This window comes from Physella acuta, unplaced genomic scaffold (genome assembly GCF_028476545.2).
Source record: "Physella acuta isolate Inbredline_101_S28 unplaced genomic scaffold, ASM2847654v3 ptg001278l, whole genome shotgun sequence".
NCBI classification, from domain to species: domain Eukaryota; kingdom Metazoa; phylum Mollusca; class Gastropoda; family Physidae; genus Physella; species Physella acuta.
Genome location: NW_026732793.1, coordinates 475,517 through 488,012, shown reverse-complemented (window position 1 = coordinate 488,012; position 12,496 = coordinate 475,517). Strand labels below are relative to the sequence as shown.

Sequence of the window (12,496 nt, the reverse complement as noted above, 5' to 3'; positions counted from 1 at the left end):
CAAAAACAGTCTAACCCCCAAAACTAGACAATATGACTGTACTATTCCTGTAAACAAAAACTGTCTAACCCCCAAAACTAGACAATATGACTGTACTATGCCTGTAAACAAAAACTGTCTAACCCCCAAAACTAGACAATATGACTGTACTATGCCTGTAAACAAAAACTCAAATCCCCAAAAAACTAGGCCACATGATAGTATTATACCTATAAATAAACAACTCTCTAATCCGCACAAAACTTTACATTATGACTGTATTATACCTATAACAAAAACAGTCTAATCCCCACAAAACTAGACCATGTCTTACAGTCTGACAGTCAACACAGCAGACACTCGCCACCGCGTATATTTAAACTGTCATATCAGCCCCCCCCCCCCCTCCCAAATGTTAGAAAACAACCCGACGTTTATTCTTACAAAATCCTGGCCCACTATACCTTCCTTGCCTTGCTTCATGTCAGAGTTTCTCGACTAGATCCAGTACTAGCGGATCTGACGGGGTAGGTGTGCTATTAAATTAATATTTATTTGTTTTTCATGTTTCCGCATACAAATAATGATTTTTCATTTTATTGGTACACGTAATTTCTTCATTTAATGAGCACATTGTTTCATTTATTGGCTTTGTTTGCATTATTCACTAATTAGAAAGGGGAAATCAATAAATGACTTCAGGTGATTTTAACCAGGATTTAGAGCCGTCACTTTCGTTTTCAAACAAAAAAATTGTTTGGTTTTTTAATGAACGAATGTAGTTTTAGTGTTACTGGGGTTAGGATTAGAATGTAATCCCAATTCAAGAACTAATTAAATCCGCCGATTAAGCTAGGGACAGGATTATCGAGTGTGATTGTGCTGGGGATTAGGACAACGATTTCAGAGGATAATCACGTGAACATTCCAGTCACCATTCACTAATGTCCCTTAATAAAAATGGTTAGCCTCTAAAGTCGCTATTGTCAAAGTTCGATACATGTTTCTAGTCTATCAAACTCGTGTGAACTCTCAAACGTAGGTACAAAGTTCCTTTCTACGTCGTTTTAACCATTCATAAGAATAAAACAAATATTTACAGAATTATTACTCTAAAACGACTTCATTAAATTTAAACTACTTTTTAAAATCGACTTGTTAGAGATTATAATTGTTTCTTTACATAGAAAAACAAAATATGTAGTCAATGACACTGAACCACGCCCACCTCTCCCAAAATATGTGGTCGATGACACTGAACCACGCCCACCTCTCCCAAAATATGTGGTCAATGACAATGAACCACGCCCACGTCTCCCAAAATAGTCAATGACACTGAACCAAACCTCCCCTCACAAAATACTTGGTCAATGATATTGAACCACGCTCACCCCTCGTTAACAAGCCCCCTCCCCCCGCCACCCCCCACCCCCCCCCCCCCCACCCCCACTACAAAAACCTCCTCGTGTTCACCATATAATTTATTAATCGACTAGCTCTTGCCTTCGGCTATTAATATATTTTTTTAATGATTATAGATTTAAAAGATAATTTTCCCTTTTTCTTTGTTTTTTTTATTTTATTTATTTTGGAAATTAAAATATCCACGATGTAATAAACGGAAAACTAATTTCAGTTAAATGTATTATTTAACTTTTTATTGAATGTACTCTTATAAATAGGAACCATGAGATCTAGTATATCATTTAGAGATTTTTAGTTTATTATTAATACGGGTTCAATACTTCGACCTGCTTGTGTTTAAAGGCGCGTATCTCTAATTAGGCCAAAAATAAAATACCTCAACTAACAAAAATGATGTTAGAAAGTGATTTATAAAAAATACATCTTCTAAATTTGTTTTTTCTTAACCGGGCAGTAAAAAAAAAAATCAAGCGGCTTTTTTTTCAATTAAAGGCAATTCTTCAGTCAACACATATGAGGAAATTCAAAAAAAATTTGTAATCTAATCCTATGACAAATATTATTCTCATATCAAAATCAGCCAAGCGTGGATTATGTAAATAGACGTGACCGCCGTCTACCCAATGTCAATTTGAACGGGAAACTCCGTACATTTAAACATATTTTCTTCCTTACGCTCTAGCGTTACTTCAAAGGGTCCCGATACTCAAGTTAAACCCGAACAACAAAATACGACCAAGTCAGACTATTGTATATTCGAAGGAGAGAGGGGCATTTATTTGGAGTTAATTAATTTGAAATTGGTTTTGGGGGACGGGAGCTTTGATGTTTTTTAAAACTCTAATTCAATTTCTCAAAGACTCAATCTTCGCAGCTGGCTGTAATGCCGCGTTTACACTTGCGACATGTATACTATACATGTCTAGGGAACAAAATCGCTCGCGAAAAGTTAATGCAAGATCTATATGAAAACGTGTTTCCCTCGAAACAAGTGTACTTACTTGCTGCCAGTGTGTCTCCTACATTTGTACAGTATACACGCAGCAGCAGTAAACGCGATGTCGCGCGTAAAATACAGTTTTGTTTGCAGTTACTTTTGTAATACGTTTTCTTTACTTCCGGCAAGCCAGAAAATGTTTTGTCTTTTAATTGATTAGCCTGATCGAACTACAATCAAGAAATAATAATTATTATTAATACATTACTATCATAATAATCATGTTTATAATAGTTATAATAACAAAAAGAATTAAATATAATAATTAAAAAAAAACAACTTATGTTTAAATCACCCTTTTAAGGTTGTGTGTTAATAAGTTTTATTTCTAAATATTTTTAAATTATATATATATATATATATATATATATATATATATATATATATATATATATATGTATATATATATATATATATATATATATATATATATATATATATATATATATATATATATATATATAGGTCCTATTCGTTATCTGAATAAAAGCTCCTTGTTCTACACATATCTTCAAAGCAACTACTACCTAAAGTAAATGTAAGTCTGTTTGCTAGCAAATAAAACCCTATCCCCCTAAACGCAGCCATTTCCTTAAGAAAATAGAAGACTACGCCCATGACGAGTACTGAAGCCTGTGTAAAACCTTTTTAGGCAAACTGCTTTAAAATGTTTTAGTTATGTGTAAATGTTTGATAGTATGGACAAACTGAAAAATTTACATTAAATTATTAGCTTTTTTTTTATTAAAATATTACCTTTTTTTGTATTTTATTTAAATTTACATATTCGCTTTAATTTTTTATTTTTTAAGTAATATTAGCAAGTTTGACAAACATGAAGAAAAGTTCGGTTAACTAAATTGAATTAGGGAGGTAGGATCTTAAAAGTGTGTCTTTTTTATTAGGCCGATAATGTATAACAATTATTTTTAAAAACACGCTTAAGTGGCAGTATTTGAATGACATTTTAAGAAAAGAAACATAATTTTTTAAAATTATTTTTTTTTCTTTTCTAAAGTATGAAAAGATGTTTTTATGAACTTTAAATTATTTTATTAGATAAAAAATGATAAAGAGAACATTAATATGATAGTTTGCTCCCATAGCCGTAAAACCAAATATATGGGAAGTAACCACTGACTACACATAAAGAATCACATTCCAGTACTTTCTGTCCCAGTGTAATTACAAATAGCTTATTCTAGGCGTGGTTTTTTTCTGCACTTGGATTAATCCTCTTTACTCCTTGTGAAGCACAGGGGCCTTAACCATTATCCCCCCCCCCTTTGTATGGTCCCCAGCTCTACAATCTTATACTAGTGTGTTCTCTCCCAGAAAAAAAAATTTCTATCGTGAAAACATTTCTAGCCTCCCCCCCCCCCTCCCCCAATGCTGGAATTAAATAATTACACTAACTTTCTGTCAGTAGGCCTATTTGTTATCTTAGAAATTAAACTAATTTAATCATTAAAATGTATGCGATTCCTCATATAAAATGTTTATTTTCTATTTCAAATAAAAGCGTTTTATTTTTTTTATTAGTGGTTGTGTTTTATTCAATACTAATATGTGTGTCCTTTCATCAAACTATAGCTGAATCCTTTTTTTTGTCATTTGTACTATAACAAAATGTGTATGTTATCTTATAAATGGTCTTGTTAACTAATTTATTACTGTAAATATTTTACCCTATAGTAAAGTTTGTATTTAATCCTACCAAATGTTTCCCTACTATCCTAAAGTTATGTAAGGGATTAACAATGTTTATATTTTATCAAAGAGGATATTTTTATTCCATTCTATATTACTATTAGTAATTCATCATATGCCAATTTCGATTTTATTGTTCAATTTTATATTACAGTTAGTGATTTGTAACATTTATGATAAATATTGTATTTATTCTTTAACATGTTGTTCTATCCTATATTAATGTTATTAATTTAACCCTTGAATATTTCAGCTGACCTGCCACAAAAAAATGGCTCGTGTCAACTGGATTCGAACCAGCACCTTCTACGGTCTGGTGGCAGCGTTTCTTCTAGCGGCCATTCTCCTCTACAACCTCTCGCCCGTCCGCGTTGAGGTGGACCGGCGTCAGGTTCACACTAAAGGTCAGTGCTCTAGCACAAAACCTCGTTTTGTTTACAAACTGATGCCATTTTCACGGCTACAAGACATATATCAAAACGTCAAGTATTTGAATTTTTAAAAGGTTCAATGTTACGCTGAAAAATAATACAGGAGTTCATTAATTTGTATGTGTTGAATTTTTTAAAATTAATTTAAACAAATGTATACGGATTTTGGCTTTTTATGTAGGCAGTGGCGTCGTTAGTTTGGGTGTCACCCGGTGTTGCACCTCATGGTGCCAACCCCTCCCTTTTTTTCTTCTCTGTAAATTTTTTTGCATTTGGTGTGACCTCCCCCCCCCCCCACATACACACACAGATGGTGTCACATACAACCAATATTTTCGGCCCAACAACACCTACATAACAACAATAACAACATATCACCAACAGCTGCGCATCCTTTTCTCAACACAGTGATGCCCTGCGCATGCGTATAAGACAGTGATCAAGCGAGTATACATTCTGGGTCACTCATTCTCCCGTTCTGAAATCATTCAATGAAAAAAAAACTAGAATCTTTCAACAGTTCTCATTCTTTAACGAATCTATTTTGTCCCAATTTAAACAGGATACAATTCACGGCTTGATAACTCACAAGTCAATGTTCCTGAGATAATGGATGACTACGGAACAGGTTAATTAATTAATTGATTGTTTAATTAGAAACAAAGTTTACTAGAAATTTTATCGCTTAAAGATGTTGTACTAGATCTAGTAATTTAAGATGTAGGATAAGGTACATCTAAATCATAAAGTAAGTATTATAAGTAAGTTATACATTATTTGAGGCAGTGTTATCAAAAGCAATACGGCTACTGAGGTTAGGGCGGCCTTAATTCCAAATCCGTCGTTATGATGTTGGGAGTTGGGCAGAGGGGATTGGTGGGAGAGATCGTGAAATACATGGCCAACGTGTCAAAAATAAAATAACGCCAGCTGATTACCTATGAGGGGAATTAATTATTACAGGTTATATTAAGAGGGTACCTTGTCCCTTTGTAAGGAGACAATGAATCAGAAACAACACTGTCAGATGGGAACACTAGTAGATACATAACTAAATCTAGTAGCAGGAGGGTACACAAAATAAAACCTTGGGAGCTGGGGGGACGGGGAGTGAGAAAAAATGTAATTTAGATTTGGATTTTTTAATCTAAAATACTTGGTAGTGAAATGAATTAAAATATTTACGTAGCGTAAATACTGAAAAAATTAATTAACTATTTATAAAATATGTAATGAATTTAGTTACAAAAAGAAAGTGGTAATTCATCCATTGGACTGTATCCAACCTAATCCACTCCCAGGACCATTAGAGAACTTCAGACATGTGGCACACGCCTTCAACCTGGCAGATCTGGATGTGGATAGGATGACTGCAGAGGAACTGCTGCTTACCATACATACTTATCCAGATAATATTGATGTAAGTACACTTCATGTATATATATATATATATATATATATATATATATATATATATATATATATATATATATATATAATTTATTTATTTATTTATTTATATATTTGGTTATTTTATTTATTCGTTAATTATCTTTTTTAATTAAAAAAAAATATTTATTTATTTATTTATATGCAGAGTTACTAGAATGAATAGAATGAGATAAAATGGTAGAGATTTTAAGAAAATCGGTGATATTTCATGAATTAGACCATATAAAACACGTATTTTAACGGAAATTTTCAATGGAAAAATAATTATTTTCATTTTCCATTCGAATTAAGACAATAAAACAGTCCAATTAATTTTAGTAAAATAATAACTGTGTGACAAATTACCCATTTACGTTAATTTCAAGTCCTGATTGTCAATTTATTTTACAATTTTGGATACGTAGTTTGTGAAAACTATAACATTTAATAGTTCTATATTCAAACTAGAATACCCGTCATCCGTTGGATAACTGTGGGTTTCGGGGGTCATCCATCAAAAAACATCACGTCTGTCACTCAGAGGCATAGCGACCCTTCCCGGCGCCCGGGGACAAAGTTTTCGATTTGAACCCCCCCCCCCTCAAACTTTTGATGTGCACCCCCCCCCCCCCCCCACTCAAACTTTCGATTTGAACCCCCTCAACCTATCAATTTATTTTTCCAAACCATTTTGGCGCCCCAACATATGTCCCCCCCCCCCCTTCCCCCCTCCACCTCCCCACCCCCCCTTCCCCCCCCCCCCCCCGCCTCCCCTCCCCACCCCCCGCCTCCCCTCCCCACCCCCCGCCTCCCCTCCCCTACCGTCCCCCCCCCCCTCCTCGGTACGCTACTGCAGTGTCACTTATCGTCACAAAAAACAGACCCCACATTCAAATATATGTTTTTTATCTTTTAAAAACACCGAAAACACCGATTTCGGACTATCCCTTCATAAACTGACGTCACAGGTGACCTACTCAACTCTACTTCACCTGCCCAGTGTCCTGCCAAGTCTCAGACAACATGTTTTTATCGTTTAAAAAACAATTCCAGCCGAGCATGTATCTGACCACACTATCCTTTCATATGCTTAGGACAAAGAAACAGATGAACTCTACTTCACCTGCCCTGTATCTTGCCAAGTTCAGATAGGCAACGTTATCATTCACATCTAAAAAAAAAAATTGAAAAAAAAAATTTCATTGACATATTGGTCTAGAACCCGTGCCTCCTGCATGAGAGCTGACTACGCTACCATTTTAGCTATTTACTCGTGACGTCACAAGTGAATTTTTATACTATACTATGTGTCTCCTTATGCAACTTGATTTACGCGTATAGATTCTAGATCTAGATCTAAAAATAAGTCTAGTAGTACTAACTTTCAAATTAAATTTTATCTTAAATAAGCCAAACAAAGATTTATATAAAATAATTAAGGCCTGAAATAGATTCTAGATGTAGAATTTACATTGAATCTAGTGACCTACATCTAGGCTAGATCTAGATCTAGGCTAGATTCATAAATTTCCTTCGATAGCTGATCTTAAGATCTAGAGAAATTTATCGTAAAACTAAATGAAAAAGACAGTTGAAAATTGATATAAGTGTTGGAACGTAATAAATACAGCAAACGGACGTATTGTTAAAGTTATGACCGACAGAAAATTAGATTTAGAGCGCGTTAAACTTTTGAATGGGAACACAATTTTCTTCAATAGACGCCGCCATTTTATTGTACTAAAGAGTAAACAAAAACCTGTGACGTCACTATTCCCACAAAGTTTAGTCAAGGTTTTAACATTTTAAAAAAAAATGGGTTATTCTGCGTAGGAATAAATCAATAAATTAATTAACGTCTTTAAATAAATTTGTGATCAACAGTCTGTCTGCATTAAAAAATTATTCTCTACCTGCATACCATTTTACAGCTTTCCAGATAGAGTCGAACATATCACAATTTTCGATCAGGCAAACAAATAAATATTCAAACATGTAAACAAACTTGACTTTTAGTAGTATACTAGAATACCCGTCATCCGTTGGATAACTGTGGGTTTCGGGGGTCATCCATCAAAAAACATCACGTCTGTCACTCAGAGGCATAGCGACCCTTCCCGGCGCCCGGGGACAAAGTTTTCGATTTGAACCCCCCCCCTCAAACTTTTGATGTGCACCCCCCCCCACTCAAACTTTCGATTTGAACCCCCCTCAACCTATCAATTTATTTTTCCAAACCATTTTGGCGCCCCAACATATGTCCCCCCCCCTTCCCCCCTTCCCCCCTCCACCTCCCCACCCCCCCCCTTCCCCCCCCCGCCTCCCCTCCCCACCCCCCGCCTCCCCTCCCCACCCCCCGCCTCCCCTCACCACCCCCCGCCTCCACTCCCCTACCGTCCCCCCCCCCCCCTCCTCGGTACGCTACTGCAGTGTCACTTATCGTCACAAAAAACAGACCCCACATTCAAATATATGTTTTTTATCTTTTAAAAACACCGAAAACACCGATTTCGGACTATCCCTTCATAAACTGACGTCACAGGTGACCTACTCAACTCTACTTCACCTGCCCAGTGTCCTGCCAAGTCTCAGACAACATGTTTTTATCGTTTAAAAAACAATTCCAGCCGAGCATGTATCTGACCACACTATCCTTTCATATGCTTAGGACAAAGAAACAGATGAACTCTACTTCACCTGCCCTGTATCTTGCCAAGTTCAGATAGGCAACGTTATCATTCACATCTAAAAAAAAAATTGAAAAAAAAAATTTCATTGACATATTGGTCTAGAACCCGTGCCTCCTGCATGAGAGCTGACTACGCTACCATTTTAGCTATTTACTCGTGACGTCACAAGTGAATTTTTATACTATACTATGTGTCTCCTTATGCAACTTGATTTACGCGTATAGATTCTAGATCTAGATCTAAAAATAAGTCTAGTAGATCTAGTACTAACTTTCAAATTTAATTTTATCTTAAATAAGCCAAACAAAGATTTATATAAAATAATTAAGGCCTGAAATAGATTCTAGATGTAGAATTTACATTGAATCTAGTGACCTACATCTAGGCTAGATCTAGATCTAGGCTAGATTCATAAATTTCCTTCGATAGCTGATCTTTAGATCTAGAGAAATTTATCGTAAAACTAAATGAAAAAGACAGTTGAAAATTGATATAAGTGTTGGAACGTAATAAATACAGCAAACGGACGTATTGTTAAAGTTATGACCGACAGAAAATTAGATTTAGAACGCGTTAAACTTTTGAATGGGAACACAATTTTCTTCAATAGACGCCGCCATTTTATTGTACTAAAGAGTAAACAAAAACCTGTGACGTCACTATTCCCACAAAGTTTAGTCAAGGTTTTAACATTTTAAAAAAAAATGGGTTATTCTGCGTAGGAATAAATCAATAAATTAATTAACGTCTTTAAATAAATTTGTGATCAACAGTCTGTCTGCATTAAAAAATTATTCTCTACCTGCATACCATTTTACAGCTTTCCAGATAGAGTCGAACATATCACAATTTTCGATCAGGCAAACAAATAAATATTCAAACATGTAAACAAAGTTGACTTTTAGTAGTATATAGATAGATAGATAGATGTATGATTCGTTTCAATAATAAAATCTGATTATAACTATTGCTTTACGTCGTTATTGAACTGTAATATATTTAAAATCTAATTTGTTATTGTGTGACTATTGACGGATGTCGTCTACTAGTCAAACCCTCTATTTACAAGTGTAAGGCCTGCCAGTAATCAGATGAAATTTGAAAAATTGAACATTATTAAAATGTAAATAATTTTATAGAAACACTGCTCGTGCGTCTATCAATTTAACATTAACATGCTTGAATGAGTTCAACGGTTCAAAATTGACAAATGTAATTCCATATTAGGTCGTTATTCAACATTGACAAATTTGATTGATGTTCTCCCAATCCAGGTCGTGTGCCGAAGGAAACTCCGAATGGGTAAAATTGGAGACGGCGGCTGGGAGGTGTGTGACGACCCTGACGTCAGACCCACAATGCCCTGCGTCGTCTATTCCTATGGTATCCACTACGACTTTTCCTTTGATGATGACGTCGCCAAGCTTTACGGGTGTCACGTGTACTCATTCGACCCCAGCATGGATAAAGTAGAAGACCGTTATAACAGGTAAAGTAAATAAAAAAGAAAAAAAAGAAAATAAATTTTTTTAAATGTGTTTTCTTTTCAAAGAAATTCTTTTAACCTTATTCTTTTCTCGTTATTTTTTGGGGGTACCTTTTCAAGGTTAAAGCCAGACCGACTTATCTGCTTATGCACTTTTGTATTTAATTTAATTTAAATAAATTTTAAGGTCCATTTCTTTATATAAAAAAAAATCCGTTTGTTCCTGTTATTGTCAGATCAGAAAGTGTCCATTTCTTTATTTAAAAACATTATATTCGCTACTTTGTAAGGTCAGACAACGTCTATTTCTTTATTTAAAACATTATATTCGCTACTTTGTCAGGTCAGACAACGCCCATTTCTTTATTTAAAACATTATATTCGCTACTTTGTCAGGTCAGACAACGCCCATTTCTTTATTTAAAACATTATATTCGCTACTTTTTCAGGTCAGAAAACGTCCACTTCTACAAGATAGGTCTGGACGGTGTGACTCACGTCACCCCAAAGAACTGGAGTCTCTACACCCACGGGGACATCAGGAAAATGCTCGGGCACCAAAACACCCCCATCGACATCATCAAAATGGACATCGAAACTTTCGAGTGGACCTCAGTGCCAGAGATGCTGGCCTCTGGTCAGTTGCAGAACGTCCGTCAGTTCCTGGTGGAGTTCCATGTCGGTGCCGCGACACGGGAGTACCTGCTGCCCAGGGTCAGGCTGATGCAGGACCTCGAGAGGGCGGGGCTGAGGAGGTTTTACGTTCATAAGAATTTTTATTGTTTGAAGCGTATTGAGGGGTATCCTATTATGAGGACTAGGTGTTATGAGGTGCATTATATGAGGCGGTGATTGGTTGAAATAGTGGGCGTGGTTATGTGTGGCGGTGATTGGGTGAAAGAGTGGGCGTGGTTATATGTGGCGGTGATTGGGTGGAAAAGTGGGTGTGGTTATATGTGGCGGTGATTGGGTGAATTAAATGAGTGTTTGAATGTGATTGGATGAAATACACTTGGTGTAGATGGTCTGTTGTACATATTTAAGGCCACTGTTTTGTTGCTACCGGTGTGCTTTGATATTAAAAGTCAGATAGTTTTAACAGATTGATTACACAAGGGTGGTGAATATTTATACAAATTTCCATTGTAAATAGAAACCCTATTTACTTATAGGCCTGATTTTTGAAACAATGTATTACTATTTTCAATTAAAAAAGATTAGACAAATTAATAAATGATGTACAACTTTTTAAAATGCTTAGTAAAACTTTTTTAAAGTAAAAACAATATTGTTACTTTTTATCAAAGTATTATGAAGTTTAAAGAAATGTTTAACTTTATTAACCTTTTGTATAGTATTTAATGTTAATCTATGTTAAACTGAGGTTGAACCTTATTAAGATGTTTTAAATAAAACAAAATGTATGTTTGTTCAGCTTAACAGGTTTTGAGGTGTGTTACTTTCACTTCTCACCACCTCACACATTGTGTGAAAGTTGCCGTGTTGGTTAACTGTCCATCTGTATTTAATTAGTGTAATTTAATTAGCGTATGCCGTAGTTCAAATTTAGACATCTTACACAGACCAAGTGGGTTGCTGCTACATAATATGTCAGTGGTTACATTTGTAGTATTTTCATCTCTTTGATGCTACGGTCATGTCATTATTTTTACTATGGGAACATACAAAATGTGCTTTCATAAGGGTATGCAATAATGCAAATCAGAGGGTTTTTTGTACTTTAAATACTATATAGAACTATACACCTTATAAGATGCACCTAAAAATTGTTTGCCTTACTCCACCTTTCTTTGCCTCCTTTTAATGTCTCAGGTAAATATTTGCATATGGGCTAAGCATATACGTATTTGTTTTTTAATTTTAATACAAATGTATGTATAATTTATTCTGTTTAATAAAATACTATTTTAAAAGAAGAGTAAAGTAGCATGTTATTTATCTAATTCAAATCTTGAGTCATTCTGAGACACACTACGACAAACTAACCAACAAGATGAACGTTTATTGCCCGAATACGATTTATTTACAAAGAAGCTTCAGCGAGGCACATTAAATGACATAAAAATAAAAATTATACGCATAGTGTGTGTTTATTTACAAAGAAGCACAAACGAGGCACTTTAAATGACTTAAACCTAAAAATTATACGTGTAGTGTGTGAGCGAAAAAATGACTGCAGGGCTTAACTGGGCTCAACTAAATATAGCTGCCCTAAACAGACTTCGCCTATCCTTGGAGGCTTCACATGATTAATAAACCGGGAGTGATCTCCCCTAAACTTTCTCGAATATTCTTATTTAAATTAACAGTGGATGGGAACTCGGGC

At 35.1% G+C, this 12,496-nt stretch overlaps 1 protein-coding gene across 1 annotated transcript; it reads left to right on the top strand.

Moving 5' to 3' along the window:
* The first annotated feature begins 428 nt into the window (after window positions 1-428).
* Window positions 429-11,395, top strand: LOC131957912 (uncharacterized). The gene is made up of 6 exons (XM_059322754.1): window positions 429-506; window positions 4,365-4,515; window positions 5,105-5,170; window positions 5,844-5,962; window positions 9,938-10,152; window positions 10,599-11,395. The coding sequence occupies exons 2-6, from the start codon at window positions 4,383-4,385 to the stop codon at window positions 10,999-11,001; spliced, it is 936 nt and encodes a 311-aa protein (XP_059178737.1). The 5' UTR covers window positions 429-506; window positions 4,365-4,382; the 3' UTR covers window positions 11,002-11,395.
* The last annotated feature ends 1,101 nt before the right edge of the window (window positions 11,396-12,496 follow it).